The following is a 26,476-nucleotide window of genomic DNA, read 5'->3' as shown; positions in this document are numbered from 1 at the left end:
AAAAGGAGGCTTATGGCAGATTCAGAATGCTGAAAACAGCGGAAGCACTAGAAGAGTAGAGAAAGTGTAGGGGGGTACTTAAAAAAAAGTAATCAGAGCGAAGAGGGGACATGAAAAAACACTGGCAGACAAGATAAAGGAAAATCCTAAGGTGTTTTATAAGTATATTAAGGGCAAGAGGATAACCAGGGAAAGAGTAGGGCCTATTAGGGATCAAAGTGGCAATCTGTGTGTGGAGCTAGAGGACATAGGTGAGGTATGAAATGATTACTTTTCATCTGTGTTCACTATGGAGAAGGACGATGTAGGTGTAGAGATCAGGGAGGGGGATTGTGATATACTTGAATATATTAGCATTGAAAGGGAGGAAGTATTAGGTGTTTTAGCGGGCTTAAAAGTGGATAAATCCCCAGGCCCAGATGAGATGTATCCCAGGCTGTTATGTGAGGCAAGGGAGGAGATAGAAGGGGCTCTGACACAAATTTTCAGATCCTCTCTGGCCACAGGAGAGGTACCAGAGGACTGGAGGACAGTGAATGTGGTACCATTAGTCACGAAGGGTAGCAGGGATAAACAGGCCGGTGAATCTAACATCGGTGGGTAGGGAAATTATTGGAAAAAATTCTGAGGGACAGGATTAATCTCCACTTGGAGAGGCAGGGATTAGTCAAGGATAGTCAGCATGGCTTTGTCAGGGAGCGATTGTGTCGAACTAATTTGATTGAATTTTTCGAGACGGTGATTAGATGTGTAGGTGAGGGTAAAGCAGTTGATGTAGTCTACATGGACTTCAGTAAGTTTTTTAATAAGGTCCCGCATGGGAGATTGGTTAAGGCGGTAACAGCCCATGGGATCCAGGGTAATTTGGCAAATTGGATCCAAAATTGGCTTAGTGGCAGGAGGCAGAGGGTAATGGTCGAGCTTTGTTTTTGCGAGTGGAAGCCTGTGACCAGTGGTGTACCAAAGGGATCGGTGCTGGGACCCTTCATGTTTGTAGTGTACATTAATGATTTAGATGTGATTATAGGAGATATGATCAGTAAATTCGCAGATGACACGAAAATTGGTGGTGTCGTAAATAGTAAGGAGAAAATCCTTAGATTACAGGACGATATAGATGGGCTGGTAAGATGGGCAGAGCAGTGACAAATGGAATTTAATCCTGAGAAGTGTGAGGTGATGCATTTTGGGAGGACTAATAAGGCAAGGAAATATACAATGGATGGTAGAACGCTAGGAAATACAGAGGGACCTTGGTATACTTGTCCTTAGATCAAAGAAGGCAGCAGCACAGGTAGATAAGGTGGTTAGGAAGGCATAAGGGATACCTGCCTTTATTAGCCAAGGCATAGAATATAAGAGCAGGGAGGTTATGATGGAGCTGTATAAAACGCTACTTAGGCCACAGCTGGAGTACTGTGTACAGTTCTGGTCGCCACACTTTAGGAAAGATGTGATTGCATTGGAGAGGGTGCAGAGGAGATTCACCAGGATGTTGCCTGGGTTGGAACATTTGAGCTATGAAGAGAGACTGAAAAGGCTAAGGTTGTTTTCCTTAGAGCAGAGAAGGCTGAGAGGGGACATGATTGAGGTATCCAAAATTATGAGGGGCATTGATAGGTTAGATAGGAAGAAACTGTTTCCCTTGATGGAGGGGTCAATAACCAGGGGGCATAGATTTAAGGTAAGGGGCAGGAGGTTTAGAGTGGATTTGAGGAAAAACATTTTCACTCAGAGGGTGGTTGGAATCTTGGAAAGCACTGCCTGAAGAGGTGGTACAGGCAGGAACCCTCACAACATTTAAGAATATTTAGATGATCACTTGAAACACCATAACATACAAGGCTATGGGCCAAGTGCTGGAAAATGAGATTAGAATAGTTAGGTGCTTGATGGTTGGCACAGACATAATGGGCCAAAGGGCCTGTTTGTGTGCTCTATAACTCTATGACTCTGTGACCAGTACGTCATCCCCAAAGTGCTGCTGAAGAGACGTACAATGATGCTCACACATCCACCAGAGCCATCAATGAACACACCATTGGCATGCTTTAAATGCGATTCCATTGTCTTGATTGGTCTGGAGGGGCTCTTCAATACACGCCACAGAGGGGATCATGAATAATCGTTGTTTGCTGTGCCTTGCACAACCTGGCAATTAGACACAGCAACATTCCACAGGCGGAGGAACAGAAGGAACACCAGTCCTCCTCAGATGAGGATAACTATGAAGAGAGCGAGGAGAAGGATAACAATGTCAACAATGCCATTATAGATATGAGGGCCATGAAGAGACATGCAAGGATCATCAGGGAGAACCTCATAGTTGCCTGTTTCAGCCAACAATAAGCCACTTGATCAAGGAACGTTGGTAGGAGAAAAATAAAAATTCCCACACATATGTTCACATCCACCTGAGATCTTATTCATTGCTGTAAATCTAAAAGAAACTTTTCTGCACTTTGATGTGACTGGCAGATGAAATCTTCTCTGGGCTACGATGGAACTGAAAACACATAGCATAACATAGCATACAAGGCTACAGGCCAAGTGCAGGAATATGGGATTAGAATAGTTGGGTGCTGGATGGCCGGCACAGACACGATGGGCCGAAGGGCCTGTTTCTGTGCTGTAAAACTCTATGACTCTATGACATCACTGCAAAGAAATTAAGGGTGTGATTACAGAACCACAAATGTAAAGCAGGTCAGGAGTGGAAAAAAGTGAACAATCATCAAATGACAAACAGCTTTCATTGCTATTGGAACCTTCAGTCTTCAATGATAAATGGAAATTAGACATTTTCTGAAATGTTGTGTAAGCGTCAATGCGTTCCTGCCATAGGCTTCCAAAGAACATTTTCCTTTTCATCTGAAACCAAGCAAATGATTTACAAGAGCGCATCAAATATTGAAGTAAATCCAGATGTATTTAAACTTCTGGAAGGGTTGCACAATATTTACAGCACCCGTGCCACATTCATGCTCAAAACTATTTCTTTTAGCATGTGCTCCCACTATGTCTAGGTGCTACCCTGACATTAGTAGCTGAGGGAGAGGCAGTCTGCTCAGTGCGCTGCCCCATTGCTGTGGATGACCGTGGCGGGCATCGTCTGAAGGAACGGGGCCTTGATGGCTCCATCCTATTAAGAGTCTGCAGCAATGGTGATTGAGTATGCTCATGTGCTCGGCTGCTGGAGGTAAAGGAGTCGGGGGGTGGGCGAGACGCCACTTACCCTAGGGGTATCCTGAGAGGAAGGCCCCAGGCACTGGCACATGCTCCTCCTCTATTAGGGTGCACAATGGTAACTGCCTGTCTCCACAAGGGGAACGGGAATCTGTAGGGAGGTTCAGGTTCCTCGTCCCGCTCTCGCTTAGATACTGCTGCAGGGAGCACACAGCAACAGTGATGGAGTGCAGGTCAGATCGCATATGGCTCAAATGCTCAACCAGACTTGCCACGGGCATGCCAAACTCTCGACTGAGGAAGCCATATGCTCAAATACCTGGGACATGGCAAACATCATGGCTTGCATGGACTCCTCCATGGCACACACAGCACACATGCCTCAGACATCTCCAACTTTTTTTATTTTAATCATGGGATGTGGGCATTGCTGGCTAAGCCAACATTTATTGCCCATCCTTAATTGCCCTTGAGAAGGTGGTGGTGAGCTGCCTTCTTGAACTGCTGCAGTCCTTGAGGTGTCGGTACACCAACGGCTTTCCTGCACATCGAGCAGACTTCTTGTAGCAACAAACAGAGGATCATCATGATCATGGGGCTGAGCAGGGTCCTGGTTTCCAGCAGTCCTCCAATTGTCAGGAGATCCAGCTGGCACATGCTCCCTCAGCTGCTGGGACGAATCTGTGTCATGTGCACCAGATTGTGACCCTGATTCTAATTATAAATCCCCCACAGACTGTGTGGATGTATCTGCGCAGGCAGAAGTGGAAGAAGGGGCAGGTGACGGTGTACCCTCTGGGACACTGGCTTCTTCTTCCTCCCCAGAGGAGGAATCTTGGGCCTCATGGTTTTCAGACACTTGAGTGCAGGCACCTGCAGTGGAGACACAAACAGAAACACATTAAGCATCAGCTGAACATGAGTTCAGACACTTTCCTTTGGTTTGCACATATGGCTGCAAGATGACACTTACGCCTTGAGGATCCTGCCTCACCATCTGTGACTGCCCTGCCTCCCTCCTCTCTTGCAATTTCTGCAGCCTCCTCTTCAGCCGGTGTCAGATCTGTGATGTCTGGGACATTTCCACCTGTCTTGGCGTGCTCCCGCTGGTTGTGGGTGCATTTGTCCTGCAGGAGACAGTGCAGATTTAATGACATGTCAAAATTGAATCACAACCATTGTAAACATGCATTGACATCATTCAGGACTGGCTTTCGCACGACACATCCGAGCACATCAACAACGCCAATTGTCAACTTTAGTCACAATCATTTAGTGTACAGCACCAAGGCCGCTCACACAATCCACTGGATGCATTGTCTATCCTCCGTCTTAGAGAGACAGAGCCAGGGAGGAAAACAATGAAATAGCTTCACCAAGACCCCATACCCTCGCTGATCTGAGCAAGTCATTGATGCGCTTGCAACACTGCACCCAGGTTCTGCGCATCACCTCATGGTTCAAGACCTCCTCTGCTGCCTCCATCCAGGCTGTCTTGGTCAGACGGGAGAGTTTTCTGAGTCCATATGTAGGGATTGGCCCTCCCACCTTTCCCTGACTGCCTGGAGGAGAACCTGCAAGGAGGCATCACTGGACCGTGGGCGGGACGCTGCCGGCGGCCTGAAATTGTCATTGTTGTTGCTGCAGAGAAAATAAATGATGTGAAATTGGTGCTGGATTACAAGAATTAAGGAAGGCAAAAGCATTTTGAATTACGTTCAAGCTTCAATTCAGGTTCCTATGCAGAGACTTACATGACAGGAAGGCTGCTGATCCTGCAGGCTGCAAGCACAGAATACTTTATAGCTGTGGTGATCATGGTGCTTGGCCCAGTGATGGCAGGTTCCACCAATGAAAGATCGTCCCATCCGCATAATCCCTCGTGTCTCCCATGCCCTTCGCCACACGGTTCATTTACATATAAAATTCCGTGTAAAGTGGGAAAAATGGCAGACGTTACACCAACTTCTGGTCCCACCATCGGGAACACCGTGGGACTCATAAAATCCCAGCCAATGGGTTTCACTCTCCCAGACTCTCCGATTGTAAACGGGGAGCCTGGGCTCTAAAATGTGTATCTGAGTTGCAATTTTTAACATCTGAAAACAGAGGAAGGCCCAGGTGGTTTTGCTAAGGTCAGACTTATTGGGGGGGGGGGGGGGGGGCGGAAATTTTATGCTCTCCCTCATGGCAGGTTTGGAGGCAGCAAGAGCATAAAATTGGGTGGGATGGTGGTGGAGGTGTTTTACCCCCACCATCCTACATCCGCCAAAATCTATTCTGGGGAGGGAAGGCCTGTGAACATGCGGGCCTTCTGGAAAAGGGGCGATGCAGGGATCTCGGTGTTGGTTTCTCCAGATGTCAAGACATCTGATGCCAGGATAAGATTCCCCCAATGGACTCTGAAAATTGTCAAAGGCAAACAACTATTGACTTTTGATCTGGATAATTTTCCCAGGTCTGGGAACTGAAAGAGAGAAAGAGAGAGAGAGAGAGAGAGAAAAAAAGAGACCAGTGGGCTGTTTCTGGGGAAAACAGCTGCTCTCAGATCATTGATACAGCAAAAGACTGCGAAGATTTGAACCCGTTTGAAGGCTCAAGATTTGCAGAGGGAAAAAGACCAGTGGGGTCACCAGAGATTGTTTTATTAACAGAAGTCCAGTCGAATGCGCTCGGACGAAGTGAGCGAAGAGGACATTGCCTGTAAGAAGGATGCTAGGAGATCCAACCCATTGTAGCTGGGAGGAGCTTGGGACTTTTAGCTGCAAGGATACCTTTTCGCCAAGCAGACTGTAATGTATAAATGTATTGTGGGGTTTTCGAGCGTGTTAATATATTAATGGGGAATACCTTTGTAATTTAGTGCATTAGCTACCTATTAAGTACTGTCTAGTTAATGTTGAATATTAGTTCAGTTGTTATAGTAAAAGTCTTAAAACGTGAAATCTTGTGTAATTTTTTTAATTGGTCACTGGTAAGTTCATATATCTTATTTTAAAGTTAGAGGTCTCTGCTGAGGTCATAACAATACCTCCAAATTTTTAACTAACAGAATATTAATGCAATATTAATGCAGCATTCATGAATGTAATTCTGAATATTGATATAAAACCCCCAAAAATTGTACAAATATAACCAATTCTTGTCTCTTTATCAATCACCATTTTATAAAAATATTAAAACACACTGAAGTTTATAATCAATCATGACAATTATAACAGATGGTCAAGTCACCACTGGGTTACTAAGAATCACTAGGCTACATTATTAAAGGCATACCCTGCCAGAATTGCTCCTATATTTGCAATTAACCACTCTGGAGAGTTGAATCCCAGGATGCCAACTCCATGGAAACGTTGGAGACCAAGCTGTAAACACAAAACAGATATTTTACTACACTCCTCTCTTAAAATTTCCTACATTACAACTGTGACTACACTTCAAAAGTACTTCACTGATTGTAAAGTGCTTCAGAACATACTGGGGTCATGAATAGCGCTATATAAATGCAAGTCTTTCTTTAAAATTATGTAAAAATATTATGTTAAACTTCTATGACAAATTAATGTATATGTATGTTTAAGAAACCCATCAAATTTACAAATTTATTTTAAACATGCAACTAAAATTCATAAATCCCAAGAAAAACATAATTAAATTCTTATATAATCAATAATTCACCTTACTGGGAATGACAAAATGATTAAAATAGAAATTCTTTAGAGATACAGAACTGAAACAGGCCCTTCGGCCCACCGAGTCTATGCCGACCATCAACCACCCATTTATACTAATCCTACACTAATCCCATATTCCTACCACATCCCCTATATATACTAAGGGCAATTTATAATGGCCAATTTACCTATCAACCTGCAAGTCTTAGGCTGTGGGAGGAAACCGGGGCACCCAGCGAAAACCCAAGCAGACACAGGGAGAACTTGCAAACTCCGCACAGGCAGTACCCAGAATTGAACCCGGGTCGCTGGAGCTGTGAGGCTGCGGTGCTAACCACTGCGCCACTGTGCCACCCAAATTCCTTGCAGTTTACATTTTTCTTCTACAATTAAAGTTGCTTTAAACTTAGATCATCATGGTAAGATGGAAAGGAGGTGCTTGCCTTAAGAAAGCTTTTTGCTGCTTTTCTGCATGCGTTGTAATATTGTGTATAGGTTAATTTTTCCCAATGAGATCGATGCTTGAAAGCTAAAGCAACACGATCACCATAACGTTCCAGCGCCTGTTGGAACATTTGGGCAACAGTTAGGGGCAAATCAGCACCACAACCCGAGTCCTCCATTCGGATTTTAACTGCACCATTCTTCACTGTGGTCCATAGGTCAGTTGCAGGAGCCAATTTAACAGGGTATGGTGCTGAAACTACAGTCGCCTTAACTGAAGAAAACAAACAAGAACACAAACATTAGTCTCTTCTGATAATGCAATATCTCATTTTATGGGATTTAAGCAGCCTATCTTTTCCAGACAACTATTACCAATTACATAAGGGATTATTTGTTATTAAACTTCTTGCACACCTCTTACATTATCTGTTGAATGGTGTTCCATTGCCTATGCATAAGCTTGGCTGGATAACAAGCTAAATGTACGTGAAACACAAAAAAGAATGTTTAATCGAATGCAGCCCCAGTATATTTAGATTTGGAACTGTACATATACTGCAGTAATAAAAACAAGAAATTCTGGAAACACTCAGCAGGTCTGGCAGCATCTGTGGCGTGGGAAGCAGGGTTAACATTTCAGGTCAGTGACCCTTCATCAGAACTGACAAATGACATATACTGCAGGTTGGATCAGAAAGACAATAACTGCTAATGGAAATAAGGAAGTGAAAGTTGACTGTAAATCTCTGGTTAAGCCCTAACTAGAGAATTGTGTCCAGTTCTGGTCACCACACTTTAGGAAGGATGTGAGAGTCCTTGACAGGGGCAGCTGAGATTTACCAGAATGGTTCCAGCGATGAGGGACTTTAGTTAAAAGGTTAGGTTGGAAAAGCTGTGGTTGTTCTTGGAGCAAAGGAGATTGAAGGAGAGGTGTACAAGATTATGATAGGCTTAGATAAGTTAGACAAGGAAAAACTGTTCCCAGTAACAGATGGTATAAGGACTAGGGGACATAGATTTAAGGTTTTGGGCAAAAGATGCAGGGGAAATGAACAACTTTTTTTTCATGCAGTGGGTGGTAATGATCTGGAACTCGCTGCCCACAAAGGTGGTGGAAGTGGAGACAATCAACGATTTCAAAAGGAAATTGGATGGGCACTTGAAGCAAATAAACTTACAGGGCTATGGGCATCAAGCGGGGGACTGGGATTGCTCCGCAGACAGCAAGCATGGACTCGATGGGCCAAATGGCCTCCTTCTGTGCTGTAAATGACTCTATGACTCTATGTAGAGCCACCCCACATCAATTTACTGCATCAGCAAAGGAGGGAACTAAACTGATTTGGGAGGAGGTTATTGCAAAAAAAAAAGTTACTCCTCATTCTCTGCATCCCATCTTTAGGTCTCTTCACCCTTAAACTCTCATAATCATGCACAAATTAATCCCACTGCCCCTGCTCTTTCCCCAAAGTCCTAACATTTCTTATTTTTAAGTATTTAGCAACTTCCCTTCCGAAAGTTATTAAATCTACTTCCACCACCCTTTCAGGTAACACATTTCAGATCACAGAAACTCCTGATTAAAAAACATTTCCTCCTCCTCCCTGACATTTTTGCCAATTATCTTAAATCCCCATCCTCCAGTTACTGATCCTCCTGCCAGTGGAAACAGTTTCTCCCCATCTACTCTATTAAAACCGTTCATAATTTTGAACACCACTACTAATTCGCCACAGTTTTTCCAGCTCCACATAATTGAATTTCCTCACCCCAGACCCATTTTGGTAAATCATCTCTGTACTTTCTCCAAGACTTTAACATTCTTTATGAAGCGCAGTGTCAGAATTGCGCACAATGCTCTAGCTAACATCTAACCAGTGATTTATAAAGGTTTAACATAGCTTCCTTTCTTTTGTACTCTATGAATGGAATCTTTTGTATTTATTCCCTGCCTGACGGCCAGCATCATTTGCAGTTTCGGAACCTGTTTCACTAATTGTTGGGCTTTGCAGAGGCTCTTTCCCAGAGCCAAGGGATTAGTGTCCCATCTCCCAGTTCCCGAACAATCAGGGAGAGCAGTTGGGATGACACGCTGGAACTGCTCAAGGAAGGATTTCTAATTATAGGGTCCATGACATGGGTTACAAGGGCTCACCTGAACATCGATTTTTGAGGTTTCAGCAATCACTAGAATAGAAAGGAGACTTGGAAAAGCTGCTTCCCGGGTCTCTCATTCTTACCTGAGTTGCAAGCTGCAGCTACATAATCTGCTCTGTGCCATAGTGAAGGCTGGCAGCAGGGATGTGCAGCTGAAGGTCCGTGAAGTACATGACAGGTGAAGTGCCTTCCAAGAGCTTGGCAATCACCTGTCAAGCAATGATAGCACTCTCTGAGAGAAGAAGTGCTTTGAACAGTAGCCTCTCATCGAGCCATGGCTGGAGCTCTTCAGTTTCACTCACCAAAGACTTCCCATCTTGTCAGTTTCACTGAAGCAGCACTCCACTGTGCACTCACTTTGGTCACCCTGGCAAGTTGCTGAGAGGTCAGAAAGCTGTTGCCCCGCAGAAACCCAGAAAAGGTTGGGTTCCCAACCCACGTCAACCTGCCCTTGCCTTGAAAAATTCCCCATATGCTTTTCTAACATCTATATCAACTTCTCCTGCCACCTTTAAAAGATTTGCGTACATAAATCCCAAAGTCTCTGTTTTAAAGCATCTGCTTTAAAATATTACCATTTTGTTTATACTACTTCTCCTCATTTCTCCTTCCAAAATGCATCACTTCATACTCCTCTGCTTTGGTGACACTTAATCAATGACCCCCTTAAATCTGCTAACATCGTGCTCACTATTAAGTATATTTCCAACTTGGTCATGTCCCTATACCCAAGTCCAGGTCATCAATACATATCAAGAGCAATGGTCCTAATACCAACCTCTGGGGGACACTACTGTATACTTTCCTCTAGTCCAAAAGCAACCATTTACTAGTACTACTCTGCTTTTCATCTTTCAGCCAATTTGATGTCCACCCTGTCACCAAATAATTTAAAATAAAATACGGTTTCCCACAAAGGGTAATGTGCAGTAATAATTTAAGGTAGCCATTTAGAACATAGCTCCAAAAAAATTGGACCTTTGGTATTGAACGGTGATCAAAATACACATGAAATGGGTACACGAGCTTCTGAAAAACAGTCAGTGTTAAGTAGTTGATGGGTTGAAGCCATCAGCAGGGCCACACCACCCTTGCTGCCAACATACATCACGATAACAAGTATGCATACTCCATATATATGTATATATACGCAGACATACATATAGGCAACAAAAGCGGCCAGACGGGTGGAAAACATTTGTTTCCATTCTATAGGCCTTTGAACAAGTCCAGAAGGAATGAGTCATGGGCTGGTAAAGAAAAATGCATGTGGGAAAGTGGGGTCTGAAGAGTGACAGAGTAACTGTCTCCACTTGGGCATAACTCTCACAGTAACTGATGCAAAAGCACTTATGAACCTCACGAAAAATTGCCGGTGTGGAAATAAAAGGCCACAGGGGAGACGGTGGTGTAGTGGTAATGTCACTGGATTAGCAATCCAAAGGCCCAGGGGAGATGGGCTCATATCCCACCACAGCAGCTGCTGGAATTTAAATTCAATTAATTAATAGAAAAATCTGGAATTGAAAGCCAGTCTCAGTAATGGTGCCATGGAACTATCAACAATTGTCATAAAAACCCATCTGATTCACTAACATTCTTTAGGGAAGGAAATCTGCTGTCTTTACCTGGTCTGGCCTACATTTGACTCCAGACCCACAGCAATGTGGCTGATTCTTAACTGCTCTCTGAAATAGTCTATTACGCCATTCTGTTCAAGGGGCAAATAGAGATGGGCAACAAATGCCAGCCTGCCAGTGATACCCACATACCATGAAAGAATGAAAAAAAAACCTAAATGGAACAATAAGGGGCACCAAATTTGTGAATAAAGTTAATTATTGGGATAATAGAGAGGGCTTTACTCCATGGATCTAACACAAACTATACCTGACCTTGAGCGTCCTATGTTTTCTAGCCCTTGTACCATCAGTTAATGGGAATAGTTTTTCCTTGTCTAAGTTATCTAAGCCTATCATAATCTTGTATATCTCAATCAAATCTCCCTTCGATCTCTTTTGCTTCAGGGTAAACAACCCCAGCTTTTCCCACCTAACCTTGTAACGAAAATCCCCCATCCCTGGAACCATTGTGGCAAAACTCCTCTGCACCCTTTCAAGGACCCTCAAATCCTTCCTAAAGTGTAGTGAGCAGAATTGGACACAGTACTCCAGTTGGGGCCTAACCAGAGTTTTATAAAGGTTCAGCATAACATCCATGCTTTTTTACTCTAGGACTTCATAAATAGAAGCAAAAGATCTCATCTGCTAACCACTCTCTCAATACATCCTGACACCTTCAAAGATTGATGCACATGCATCCCCAGGTCCCTCAGTTCCTGCAAAATCTGAGGAACTGCGTCATTAAGTCTATTGTTATATATGTATATATTGTAATGCTATCTGTAAAGTGTTAGGAACTAATTAGCTAGGAACTAGTGTTATGTGTGAGTGTTCCAGTGGGGGGCCTCATTCACAGCTGCACTGGGGAGTTATGTTATATGTAACACAAGAACCAGTTGAACCAGGTTCTACAGCACAAGCATGGTGCTGAAATAAATCAGACTAACTCCATCCTTTTCCAAGATTAAAGTGTGATTCTTTCCAACATCTGGGAACCAGAAACAACATAAAGATGGAACATCTATCTTGCTTCACCCTTTCCCTTCTGCCAAAATGCATCACCTCACACTTGTCTGTATTAAATTTCATCTGCCAACTGTCTGCCTATTCTGCTAGCCTATCTGTGTACTGTTGCAGTCGATTGGTATCATCCTCAGTGTTTGCCACACCTCCAAGTCTGGTATCATCATCAAAATTTGAAATTCTACTCTGTATTCCAAGATCCAAGCCATTTCTATGTAGCAAAAAAAAAAGCAGTGGTCCCAGCACTAACCCTTGGGGAACACCATTGTCTACCATCCTCCAGTCTGAAAAACAATCATTTACCATGACTTGCTGTTTTCTGCCCTTAGCCTATATTTTTTTTAATCAAATTGGATAATGACCCTCCTTTTCCATGAGGCTCAATTTATTAAAATAGGAACATAGAAAATAGGAGGAGTAGGCCATTCGGCCCTTCGGGCCTGCTCCGCCATTCCAAAAAGATCATGGCTGATCGTCTAACTCAGTACCCTGTTCCAGCTTTCTCCCCATATCCCTTGATCCCTTTGGCATTAAGAAATATATCTATCTCCTCCTTGAATATATTTAATTACTTGGCCACCACTGCCTTCTGCAGTAGAGAATTCCACAGGTTCACCACCGTCTGAGTGAAGAGATTTCTCCTCATCTTGGTTCTAAATGGCATACCTCGTATCCTGAGACTGCGACCCCTGGTTCTCGACTCCCCAGCCATCGGGAACATCCTCCCTGCGTCTTGCCTGTCTAGTTCTGTTAGAATTTTATAGGTTTCTATGAGATCCCCTCTCATTCTTCTAAACTCGAGTGAATATAGGCCTAGTTGACCCAATCTCTCCTCATACGTCAATCCTGCCATCCCAGGAATCAGCCTAGTAAATCTTTTTTTGCACTCCCTCCATGGCAAGAACATCCTTCCTCAGATAAGGAGACCAAAACTGCACACAATACTCCAGATGTGGTCTCACCCAGGCCCTGTATAACTGCAGTATGAAATCCTTGCTCCTGTACTCAAATCCTCTTGCAATGAAGGCCAACATACCATTCACCTTCCTAACTGCTTGCTGCACCTGAATGCTTTCTTTCAGCGACTGGTGTACAAGGACACCCAGGTCTCATTGCACCTCCCCCTTTCCCAATCTATCACCATTGAGATAATAATCTGCCTTTCTGTTTTTACAACCAAAGTGGATAACCTCACATTTATTCACGTTATACTGCATCTGCCATGCATTTGCCCACTCACCCAACTTGTCCCAATCACATTGGAGCCTCTTTGCATCCTCCTCACAGCTCACATTCCCCTCCAGCTTTATGCTGTCTTCAAATTTGGAAATGTTACATTTAGTTCCCTCACCCAAGTCATTAATATATATTGTGAATAGCTGGGACTCAAGCACTGATCCCTGCAGTACCCCACTGGTCACTGCCTGTCACCCGGATAAAGACCTGTCTATTCCTACTCTCTGTTTCCTGTCTGTCAACCAATTCTCAATCCATGCCAGTATATTACCCCCAATCCCTTGTGCTTTAAATTTGAACACTAACCTCTTATGTGGCACCTTATCAAAAGCCTTCTGAAAATCCAAATACACCACATCCACTGGTTCTCCCTTATCTATCCTACTAGTTACATCCTCAAAAAACTCCAGTAGATTTGTTAAGCATGATTTCCCTTTCGTAAACCCATGCACTTTGTCCAATCCCACTTATGCTTTCCAGGTGTCCTGCTATCACATCCTTTATAACAGACTCTAGCATTTCCCCACTACTGATGTAGGGCTAACTGGTCTGTAATTCCATTATTTCTCTCCCTCCTTTTTTAAATAGTGGGGTTAAGTTTTCCACCCTCCAATCTGTAGGAACTGCTCCAGAGGCTATAGAATTTTGGAAGATGACCACCAATGCATCCACTATTTCCAGGGCCACTTCCTTTAGTACTGTGGGATGTAGATTATCAGGCCTGGGGATGTGTCAGCCTTTAACCCTATTTATTCCCCTAGCTCTTTTTTCTACTAATACTGATTTCCTTCAGTTCCTCCCTCTCATTAGACCCTTGGTTCCCTAACATTTCTGGGAGGTTATTTGTGTCCTCCGTTGTGAAGACAGAACAAAAGATGGGGTTTAATTGTTCTGCCATTTTTTTGCTCCCCATTATAATTTTCCTCGTTTCTGACGGTAAGGGACCTACATTTGTCTTCACTAATCTTTTTCTCTTCACATATTTATAGAAGCTTTTACAGTCAGTTTTTATGTTCCCCGCAAGTTTACTTTCATACTCTATTTTCCCCCACTTAATCAACCTATTTGTCCTCCTTTGCTGAATTCTAAACTGCTCCAAATCCTCAGACTTGCTGCTTTTTCTGGCAATTTTATATGCCTCCTCTTTGGATCTAATACTAATTTCTTTTGTAAGCCATGGTTGAGCCACCTTTCTAGTTTTATTTTTGCGCCAGACAGGAATGAATGATTGTTGTAATTCATGCACATGTCCTTTAAATATTATCCATTTTCTATCCACCATCAACCCTTTTAGTAAAGTTCCCCAATCTATCATAGCCAACTCACAACTCATACCTCCGTAGTTTCCTTTATTTAGACTCAGAACCCTAGTTTTGGATTCAACTACTTCACTCTCCATCTTCATGAAGAATTTTATCATGTTATGGTCGCTCCTTCCCAAGGGACCCCACACAACAAGATTGTTAATTAATCCTTTCTCGTTGCACAATACCCAGTCTAGGATAGCCTATTCTCTAGTTGGTTCCTGAATGTATTGGTCTAAAAAACTGTCACGTACACACTCCAGGAAGTCCTCCTCCACAGTATTATTGCTAATTTGGTTTGATCAAAACGACAAGACCGGGAGCGAGCAGCCAAGGTGGGGGAAGGGCAAAGGCGAGAAGCAAACAGCTAAGGGGGAAGGCACGAGGCCAGGAGCGAGTGGCCGAAGCGAGAAGGGCAAAGGCAGGAAGTGGCAAGGCCAGGAGCGAGCGGCCGAGTGGGGAAGTGGCGAGGGTGAGAGTGAGTGACTGAGGGAAGGCAGCGGCTAGGTGGGGAGCTAATAGCCAAGGGGGGAAGGGCGAGGGCAGGAGTGAATGGCTAAGGGAGGAAGTGGCGAGGCGGGAAGTGAGCGGCTAAGGGGGTGGGGGGGGGGGGTGCTGAGGGCAAGAGTGGGAAGCGAGTGGGTGAGGGGGGAAGCGGTGAGAGCAGGATCGAGTGGCTATGGGGAAGCGGCGAGGCCAGGAGCAAGCGGCCGAGTGGGGAAGTGGCGAGGGTGAGAGTGAGTGACTGAGGGAAGGCAGCGGCCGAGGCCAGGAGCAAGCGGCCGAGGGAAGTCAGCAGTGAGCAGGATGGAGCGGGAAATTGAAAGCGGCAATTGAAGCGGGGATGGCTGGAGGGAGTGGGGTACTGTTAGGGGGAATGGGGCCAACGATTGCAGCTATTAAGGGGTGAGGATGTCACTGTGTGGTTGACATGAGCGCGCACATGTGTGCATTCACAAGCTGGCAAACGTTCACAAGGACTGATGACATCCACGATCGCTTTGAAAATGCAAGCTAGTTAAAATACCTAGTTAACAGGAACTGCTTGGCAGTGGCAGTTAACTGTCAATCAACTGAAAGTGGTTGACTGAATAAATGTTAATTACAGTAGCAGTTGGCAGGAAAAAAGACAGAAGCGCAAGGGGAGAGCCAACTGTGTAACAGCCCCGACAACCAATTTTATCTGCAGCACCTGTGGAAGAGTCTGTCATTCTAGAATTGGCCTTTATAGCCACTCCAGGCGCTGATCCTCAAACCACTGACCACCCCCAGGCGCTTACCCACTGTCTCCCGAGACAAGGAGGCCAAAGAAGGATAAAAAAAAGAAGACAGTAGCAGGAATCTGACTTGGCAGTTATAATTTGGATGTGAGTCATAAGCTCTCTATAAAAGTAGAGTGTTTGCTACCACACAGTGTGATCTGGTAAGAGTGTTTTGTGGACTGAGTGCTATGTTGGGAATTTGGTGCAAGCAGGAGAGGGAGGTGATTCTTTTTGTTCTTTTGCTTTACCACCAATAGTCGATGAGTGTTCTTCTTTTGTCTCCAAGCTAGGAGACTGTAACTTGCTATTACTTTTCCTAATTACATTAGTAACTATTTAACTAATCAAATAAATAGGTTCGACAAACATGGCATGGCATTGCAATATGTAGGAATCTGTGGAATGCACTGTTGTCCCAGACAACCATATCTGCAGTACGTGTCTGCAACTTGAGCAACTTCAGCTCAGAGTTACCAAGCTGGAGTCTGAGCTGCTGACATTGTGGGCAGCAGCGTGAAAGAGACTTACCTGAACACTTTGTTCCAGGAGGCAGTCACACCCCTTAGATAAAGTAGAACTTTAGAGTTGGTCAATGGGCAGGGAGAGGAGGGCGTGACTGTGAGCCAGGCAGGTATGGGGATCCAGCACGTAGCCTCAGCCCTTGTCTTTGACTTACGGGTACGAGGAACTTGCTACCTGTCTGCATGAGAACAAGGACTGCAGTGTGGATGAGAAAACTGACCATGGCACCTTGATGCAGGATGCAAGTCAAGTGGGGCAGGGGGGGGAAGCGAAAAGGGATGTGGTAGTGATAGTGGACATTATAGTCAGGGGGATAGATACTGTTATCTGCAGCCGTGACCAGGAGCTCCCCAGGTTGTATTGCTTGCCCAGTGCCAGGGTTAATGACATTTCCTCGTGGCTGGAGACAACCTTGGAGTGGGAGGGGGGAGGATCAAGTTATCATCGCCACGTAGGAACCAATCACATAGGTAGAACTAGGAATGGTGTTCTGCTGAGCGTTTGAGTTAGGCTCCAAAGTAATACGCAAAACATCAAAGATGATCATCTCTGGATTGTTCCCTGAGCCACGTTCCAAGTGGAATAGGGTCAAGCAGATTAGAGAATTAAACATGTGGCTCAAAGAGTGGTGTGGGGAAAAAGTGGTTTCAATTCATGGGGCACAGGCACCAGTATTCGGGAAAGAGGAAACTGTTCCACTGGGATGGGCTTCACTTAAACCAGGCTGGGATCAGTGTCCTGACAAATCATATAACTAGGACCGTGGACAGGGCTTTAAAATAACAGGGGTGTTGGGGGGGTGCGGTGTTCAGGTGAAGGTAGATTTAGTAATCCAAAGAGAAAAGTCTGGACAATAGAACAGTGTAGCAAAGTGGGTAAAGACAAGCAAAGTCGGACAGGAAAGGACAGAGAGTTTAACAATAATAGTTCATTAGCAAATAAGGTCCATGCAAAGAATAATAGTAAAAAAGATTGAAGGCTCTTTATCTGAATGCACGAGGCATCTGCAATAAGGTAGATGAACTCATGGCACAAATAGAGATAAATGATTTAGATCTACACATCATTACAGCGACATGGTTACAAGGTGACCAAGATAGGAAAATAAATATTCCAGGGTACACAAGATTTTGCAAAGACAGACAGAATAGAAAAGGAGCTGCAGTCATGATAGTAAAGGATGTCATAATGACAGTAGTGAGAAAGGATCTTGGCTCAGCAGATCAGAAAGTAGAATCAGTATGGGTGTAGATTAGGAATAGCAAGAGCAGAAAAAACAGGTGGGAGTAGTTTAGAGGCCTCCGAAGAAGCAAGAAATTATAGCAGCTTGGAGCAAAGGCAAAGTAATAATTGTGGGGGACTTTAATCTTCACATAGACTGGAACAATCAAATTGGCAACGGTACAAGCAAAATACTGCGGATGCTGGAAATCTGAAATAAAAACAGAAAGTGCTGGAAAAACTCAGCAGGTCTAGCAGCATCTGTAGAGAGCGAAGCAGAGTTAACGTTTCAGGTCAGTGACCCTTCTTCAGAACTGGCAAATATAAGAAATGTAAAAGATTTTAAGCAAGTAAAGTGGGGGTAGGGCAAGAGATAACAAAAGAGAAGGTATTAAGAGGACAAGGTCATAGAATAGCTGACCAGAAGGTCATAGAGCAAAGGTAAACAACTTGTTAATTGTGTGCTGAAAGACAAAGCATTAGTACAGATAGGGTGTTAATGGACTGAAAACGAATTAACAGCCACAAGCACAAACATGAAAAAAAACAGTGGGTAGGCACAGTAGAAACAAACTGAACAAACTAAACTAAAATAAACACAAAAAATAAAAGCAAAAAGAAAAAATAAGTAAAGATAAAAGTAAAATGGGAGGCCCGTCATGCTCTGAAATTATTGAACTCAATGTTCAGTCCGGCAGGCTGCAGTGTGCCTAATCAGTAAATGAGGTGCTGTTCCTCGAGCTTGCATTGATGGTCACTGGAACACTGCAGCAATCCCAGGACAGAGATGTGAGAATGAGAGCAGAGGGGTGTGTTGAAATGGCAAGCAACCAGAAGCTCGGGGTCATGCTTTTGGACTGAGCGGAGGTGTTCAGCAAAGCAGCCACCCAGTCTCCATTTGGTCTCCCCAATGTAGAGGAGACCACACTGTGAGCAGCGAATACAGTATACTACATTGAAAGTACAAGTAAATCGCTGCTTCACCTGAAAGGAGTGTTTGGGGCCTTGGATAGCGAGGAGAGAGGAGGTAAATGGGCAGGTATTACACCTCCTGCGACTACAGGGGAAGGTGCCATGGGAAGGGGACGGGGTGGTGTGGGTAATGGAGGAGTGGCCCAGGGTGTCGTGGAGGGAACGATACCTTCGGAATGCTGACAGGGGAAGGAAGGGTAAGATGCCTTTAGTAGTGGCATCACGCTGGAGGTGGTGGAAATGGCGGAGGCTGATGGGGTGGAAAGTGAGGACAAGGGGAACCCTGTCGTGGTTCTGGGAGGCAGGGGAAGGGGTGAGTGTAGAGGTGTGGGAAATGGACTGGACACAGTTGAGGGCCTTGTCAACTACAGTGAGGGGGAATCCTCGGTTGAGGAAAAAGGAAGACATATGAGAAGCACTGTCATGGAAGGTAGCATCATCAGAGCAAATGCGTCGGAGGCGGAGAAACTGGGAGAATGGAATAGAGTCCTTACAGGAGGTAGGGTGTGAAGAAGTGTAGTCGAGGTAGCTGTGGGAGTCGGTGGGCTTATAATGGATATTAGTAGACAGCCTATCCCCAGAGATGGAGACGGAGAAGTCAAGGAAGGGAAGGGAAGTGTCGGAGATGGACCCTGTGAAGGTGAGAGAAGGGTGGAAATTAGACTCTTCTGACGCCCTACGTCATTTTGACAATTTCCAGTTTCCTGGCCCCAACCGCCTCCTCTTCACTATGGACGTCCAACCCCTCTACACCTCCATCCCCCACCAGGACGGTCTGATGGTTCTCCGCTTCTTCCTTGAGCAGAGGCCCAACCAGTCCCCATCCACCACCACCCTCCTCCACCTGGCTGAACTTGTTCTCACATTGAACAACTTCTCCTTCAACTCCACTCACTTCCTTCAAGTAAAAGGTGTTGCTATGGGTACTCGCATGGGCCCTAGTTATGCCTGTCTTTTTGTGGGATATGTGGAACGTTCCTTGTTCCAGTCCTACTCAGGCCCCCTCCCACAACTCTTTTTCCAGTACATTGATGACTGTATCGGTGCCATTTCCTGCTCCTGCCCCAAACTGGAAAGCTTTATCAACTTTGCTTCCAATTTCAACAACCCCCCTGCTCTCATGCTCACATCTCTGTCCTGGGATTGCTCCAGTGTTCCAGTGAACATCAACGCAAGCTCGAGGAACAGCACCTCATTTACCGATTAGGCACACTACAGCCTGCGGGACTGTACTATCTGTCCTAATGCTTTGTCTTTCAGCACACCATTAACAAATTGTTTGCCTTTGCTCCATGACCTTCTGGTCAGCTATTCTGTGACCTTGACCTATCAACACCTCTTTTGTTATCTCTTGCCCTACCCCCACTTTACTTGCTTAAAATCTTTTACATTTCTTATATTTGCCAGTTCTGAAGAAGGGTCACTGACCTGAAACGTTAACTCTGCTTCTCTCTCCACAGATGCTGCCAGACCTGCTGAGTTTTTCCAGCACTTTCTGTTTAAATTGGCAAATCTGGTTTGGAGGATCAGTTTGTCGAATGCTTTTGTGACAGTTTCCTGGAACAATACATTCTGGAACCATATAAGGCTAAAGCTGTTTTAGATCTAGTATTGCGCAATGAGGCAGGATTAATTAGTAATCTCACAATAAAAGATCTGCTGGGAAAAAGTGATCATAATACAATTGAGTTCCATATTAAGTTTGAAATGTTCCAGTCCCAAATATGAATTTTAAACTTAAACAAACTTAGGTATGAGGGAGTTGGCAAAGGTTGATTGGGTAAATAAACTAAAAGGTACGCTAGTAAATAAACAGTGGGAAACATTTAAAGGAACAATTCAGAATGTTCAACAAAAGTACATTCCATTAAAAAGCAAAAGTCTAGCAAAAAGATCCAACAGTGGCTTACTGAGGAAGTTAAGCATAATATTAGATTAAAAGAAGAGGCTTATAATGTTGTAAAGAATAGTAGCAAGCCTGAGCACTGAGAGTGTTTTAGAAATCAGCAAAGGACCACCAAAATGATGATAAAAAGGAAAAAAATAGAAGAGTAAACTAGCCAGGAATATAAAAAAAGATTGTAAGAGCTTTTAAAAGTGCATAAAGAAGGTGAGTAGCTAAAGTAAATGTGATCCTTTAGAGGCAGAGACAGGAGAAATTATCATGGGAAATGAGGAAATGGCAGAGACATTGACCAAATATTTTGTGTCTGTCTTCACAGTAGAAGACACAAGTTACATACCAGAAATAGAGGGTAACCTAGGGGTTACCTACTGAGGAAATTAGGGTAATTAATATTAGTAGTGAAAAGTATTGGATAAAGTTAAGGGACTAAAATCCAACAAATCCCCAGGACCTGATGGCCTACATCCTAGGGTTATAAAAGATATCTGTAGAGAGAGCAGATACACTGGTTATGATTTTCCAAAATTCCCTATGTTCTGGAACAGTCCCAGAAGATTGGAAATTAGCAAACGTCACACCGCTGTTCAAGAAAGGAGGCAGATAGAAAACAGGGAAATACAGGCCAGTTAACCAGTTCTGATGAAAGGTCACCAACCTTAAACGGTAACTCTGCTCCTCTCTCCACAGATGCTGCCAGACCTGCTGAGTATTTCCAGCACTTTCTCTTTTTATTCCAGGTAGTCTGGCATTGGTCATCAGGAAAGTGCTGGAACCTATCATTAGGGAATTCTTGATAACGCACTTAGACAATCATAGTATACATATAAAATTCTAACAGGACTTGACAGGGTAGATGGAGGAAGGATGTTCCGATGGTGGGGGAGTCCAGAACCAGGAGTCATAGTCTAAGGATACGGGGTAAATCTTTCAGGACTGAGATGAGGAGAAATTTCTTCACCCAGAGAGTGGTGAGCCTATGGAATTCGCTACCACAGAAAGCAGTTGAGGCCAAAACATTGTACGCTTTCAAGAAGGAGTTAGATATAGCTCTTGGGTCTGAAGGGATCAAAGGGTATGGGGCAAAAGCGGGAACAGGCTACTGAGTTGGATGATCAACCATGATCATAATGAATGGCGGAGCAGGCTCGAAGGGCCAAATGGCCTACTCCTGCTCCTATTTTCTATGTTTAGTATGATCAGACAAAGTCAACATGGTTTTATAAAAGGGAAATTACTTGTGACAAATTATTAGAGTTTTTTGACAATGTAACTAGTAGGGTAGATAAAGGGGAACCAGTCGATGTAGAATAGTATACTTGGATTTCCAAAAGACATTTGATAAAGTGCCACCCAAAAGGTTAATACACAAGGCAAGGCTCAGGGAGTTGGGGATAATATATTAGCATGGATAGAGGATTGGTTAATGGACAGGAAGCAAACAGTATGATAAATGGAGCATTTTCAAGTTGACAGGCTATAACTAGTGAAGTGCCACAAGGATCAGTGCTGGGGCCTCAGCTATTTACAATCTATATCAATGACACACAAAGAGGCAGAGAGTAATGTATCTTATGCTTGCTGATGATGCAAAGCTAGGTGGAAATACAAGCTGTGAGTGGGACACAAAGAGGATGAAAAGAGATATTGACACGTTAGGTGAGTGGGCAACAAGGTGGAGTATAATGTGGGGAAGTGTCAGGTTATTCACTTTAATAAGCATAGAAAAGCAGAATTTTTTTTTAAAAGGTGCGAAACTTGCAAATGTTGATATTCAGAAGGACTTGGGTGTACTTGTACAAAGAACACAGAAAGCTAGCATGCAGGTACAGCAAACAATTAGGAAGGCAAATGGCATGTTGGCCTTTATTGCAAGGGGATTGAAGTACAAGAGCAAGGAAGTTTTTTCATAATTGGACAGGGCTTTGCTGAGACCACACCTGTAGCACTGTTTGCAGTTTTGATCTCTATATTTAAGAAAGGATAAACTTGCATTGGAGGCAGTACGTGAAGGGTCATTAGATTGGTCCCTGGGATGAGAGGGTTGTCCTATGATGAGAGGCTGAATAAATTGGGCCTATATTCTCAGGAGTTTAGAAGAATGAGAGGTGATCTCAATGAAACATAGGAGATTCTGAAGGGGCTTGACAAGGTAGACACTGTCAGGTTGTTTCACCTTGATAGGAAATTTCCTTGTTTCAGGGTAAGGGGCTGATCATTTAGGACTGAGATGAAGAAAAATTTATTCACTCCAAAGGGTTGTGAATCTTTGGAATACTCCATCCCATAGGATTGTGGATGCTTCATTGTTGAATATATTTAAGGTGAGATCGACATATTTTTAGGCTCTCAGGAAATCAATGGATATAGGGAGTGGGCAGGAAGGTGAAGTTGAAGTTGAAGATCAGCCATGATCTATTTGAATGGAAGAGCAGGCTCAATGGGCAGTATAGTCTACTCCTATTTCTTATGCTCTTATGTATGAAAATCTGAAAAATGAAGTTAATGCAGCTCCCACCACTTTGGAAGGTCTGCAATTGCAGACTACTTGCATTCCATTTTGTTCATCCTGCAATACAATGTGTTCGCTGTGCGAGTGTCACTATGTGAAAATAAATGTTTGGTGGAAGCCAATCAAATCTAAACCAGTGAATAGCAGGCAGAAAACAATAAATTTAATATAACAGGATCGAATTATGTTTAGATGCTATTTTGTTTACGTATCTGCTCAGTGTTATTCTCTCTTCCCTTAGATATTTCGGAAAAACCTCAGAAGCAGAGTCTGATATTGGTGCCACATGACAAAGATGAAGAATAGCCAAGAGCTCTATTAGCAGAAATGCACAGCTAAAACAACCTGATAAGGTCTTAGGGTTCTGGCTTTGGGCTAACTGTACCAACAAGCCCATTCGGCTCATCGAGCCTATTCCTTTAAACGAGCTGTCCAATTAGTCCCACTCCCCTACCCTTTCCCAATAGCCCTGCAAATCTTTCTCTTCAAGTATTTATCCAATTCCCTTTTGAAAGCTATTATTGAATCTACTTTCAAGCAGTGCATTCCCATTATCATAATAACTCACTGCGTATACAAATTTCTCATGTTGCCACTGGTTCTTTGCCAATTACTTTAAATCGGTGTCCTCCAGTTACTAATCCTTCTGCTACTGAAATAGTTTCCCCTTATTACCACTTAACAAAAACCCTTCAGGGTTTTGAATTTTTCTGTTAAATCTTCCTTTAGCCTGCAACATTCTCTGCTGTGAGAAGGACAACCCCATCTTCTCTAGTCTTTCCATGTAACTGAAGTCTATAAAAGATCTCATTGCTCCCAAAGTAGAGAACACTGGGCAAAGGGAGGATGAAGAGAGGGAGAGAAGAGAAATAAAATCATCCAGGATTCCACTCCTGAATGCTTTCACCTTGTGAAAATTAGGTGGTGAGTACCAGTTTAAAAACATGGTCAGAATAAGCAATAATGACCTCCTTTCCTCTACAGTCATTAAATCCGTTGACATTCACTGGCCAGGCTGAAATCTAAAATACTGCTACTCGGTAAATTTTAAAAGTGGCCTTAAATAGGTGTTGCTAGCTTTCATTCTACAGTAAACCACAGTTCAGCCACTGGGGAATGAAAGCTATCATTCTTTCTTATACGAAACAATAATTCATAACATTGTAATAACTTTTGGATAGCAACCATTGGGTGCTGTTTATGAAGAAGTACATTATTTCAGTTTGCAAATACAGATTAGGGGATTGCCCAAAGGTCGCATAATTAACGTTTTTTTTTTAAAGTCACAATATATTTACACATTTGTAAAAAGATGCTTTAAAAAGGGAGGAAATATTGCAATTTTATGCTGCTTGAAAAGCATTCAGAACCAGGCTACCTGCTGCTGATACATTTTGTCCTGCAGTTGAGGATGTTCCAGCTTGTCCTCCTCGAGCAGTGGCCTTACTAGGTGATTTCGCATTTTTCTGCTGGTTAGTCTTGACCGAATTTGAGCTGTTGAAATCTCCCAACTCGGCCACATTTGCAGGACCCCTGCCTTTCTGAGGTGAAGTCACTTGCTCAGGATTTCCAGGAGAGTCATTTTCAGTTTTCATTCCTAATGGCATTTCCATTTGATCTATAAATTACTGCTGTTGTTTTTCATAAAGCTGCAGCTCTTCCTCACTTTTACTGCCATGTAAGGGGGATGCCCTTGTATCCCCTCCTGCATCATTCAACCAGGGACTGCCATCAAGAATTTCCCATCGACAAATCTCACGGATTTTGTTTAGAACTGCTTTTTAAAGGTAAAGACAGACAGAAGAAACATGCAATAATTACTTTCAGAAATGCAGTGCAATTGAAATTCATAATACACCACTGATAAGAAAACAGGCATGTGATTTTTTCAATCATAACTATAACATGAATACCACAGATCATATTCAGAGTGGGAAAAAAAGTGTTCAACTAATGCTCAACCTGGTCACTCTCAAGAATTTGCAATCACCCATATTAAGAAAAAGTATCCCCTATCAAATCCTATTTTCTTGATATTTAAATGTGCGCTTCCAGTTAGTTGGTCTGGCCCTTAAAAAAGGTATAGAAAGGTGGTCCAGCAAAACTTTCTCTATCCTTTGACTCGGATGCAATTGCTAACTTATGCCACCCTCAAAAAGCGTATTTTTTAAAAAACACACACACTTTCTGGGCAAAAAATACATGTAGACCAGTCCAGCTATAATCAATGCTAACAATTAACAGCACTTACTCATTACTTGCTCTGTACTATACAAATCTGTCAGGATAAATCCAGGTTTATAAAGCGTTTGTCTTGTTTATCGTAACTTACAAACTTTGCTAAAAATAGTTCACTGTCAGAAAACTATTGGTGGTCAAAGTAGCTCTTTTCAAACCCTCACTTTCAGAAATCGTAACAACAATCCACTTTCAATGAAAATAAGGTGAACAAAATTACGAAACTGGAAAACTTCATATGACCACTTTATATTTACACCACAGAAGGAGGAAGACTGTTACTTACCACAGTGTAAGTATTGAGACAATCGTAATAGAAACAGGAAGTACCTTGGATTGCAGTAACTGAATTTATATACTGTAGCACAACCCTTAAAAAAAATTAGGTTAAAAAAAAAACTTCTAAAAAAGGGCATCACAGCCAAGTCAAACCACATTCCAGTTCTTTTGGACGGGGAGCAGGAGTGGGTGTGGGGCAGATGGTGAGTGAGGAAATAGGAACAACAATTGTTATAGCTAATAGAATTAAATTACAGCAAACCTACATTTCTCAGTAAGTATTGTCCAGTCTGGTCAAGTGCACCATTTTAAATGAAGAGAGAAAAAGTTAACCTATGGCCAATAATTTGTATACATTCTTTAAATTTCAAAATGATTGAACTGTAGCCCTATTAGTCATTCCAGTACAAAACACTTTACATGGCAGCAATTACATTTTAGAATACTTAGTCTAGATAGAACTTGAAGTTCAGCATGTACAGTATTTGGGGTGAAGAGCATTATCAACAGTAAAATAGAGAATATTTTGTACTCTTTACAGAACATTGATATGGAATGTTCGAATACTGCAACAATACAAATTATGCAATGCAACTGCAGCCAAACTGAGACCATCTTGAAAGCGAGTTAAATTTTCAAATGTTTTGTTTCTAAAAAATAAGTCCAAAGAAGGTAAAAAGTTCATAATCTAGTGTGTGCATGTGTCCGCATTGGGTAAAGACAGAAACAGTTGGGGTGGAAGGCCCATTAGAGTTATAGCCTACCAACACTGACTGTCCAAATGCACACGTTGAATGGGGCTCTAGGGGAAAGCAACAGACAAAATGCTCCTGGGGCAGCTTGAGAGAAGTTTTGTCAGCAGGGAAGGAGGAGTGAAATAATGAATGGAGTGCCCCAGGGTTCAGTGTTGGAGTC

The 26,476-nt window shown here is 43.2% G+C and overlaps 1 protein-coding gene across 6 annotated transcripts in view; it reads right to left on the bottom strand.

Moving 5' to 3' along the window:
- Window positions 1-26,476, bottom strand: part of LOC137370161 (long-chain-fatty-acid--CoA ligase ACSBG2-like) — a 184,085-nt gene that overhangs the window by 99,037 nt on the left and 58,572 nt on the right. The window contains exons 1-4 of one of the 6 annotated variants that reach the window (XM_068032427.1): window positions 25,569-25,649; window positions 24,423-24,821; window positions 7,307-7,581; window positions 6,466-6,554 (exon numbers count right to left, since the gene is read on the bottom strand). In XM_068032427.1, coding sequence (XP_067888528.1) covers window positions 6,466-6,554; window positions 7,307-7,581; window positions 24,423-24,657 — 599 coding nt within the window. In that variant the 5' untranslated portion in view covers window positions 24,658-24,821; window positions 25,569-25,649. Of the gene's footprint in view, window positions 1-6,465; window positions 6,555-7,306; window positions 7,582-24,422; window positions 24,822-25,568; window positions 25,650-26,476 lie in introns of those variants that run through there. The other 5 variants (XM_068032428.1, XM_068032432.1, XM_068032440.1 and 2 more) reach the window with 5 other exon arrangements.

This window comes from Heterodontus francisci, chromosome 1 (genome assembly GCF_036365525.1).
Source record: "Heterodontus francisci isolate sHetFra1 chromosome 1, sHetFra1.hap1, whole genome shotgun sequence".
Classification (NCBI taxonomy): domain Eukaryota; kingdom Metazoa; phylum Chordata; class Chondrichthyes; order Heterodontiformes; family Heterodontidae; genus Heterodontus; species Heterodontus francisci.
The sequence above is the reverse complement of the archived record's forward strand: the minus strand, read 5'-3'. Positions and strand labels throughout refer to the sequence as shown.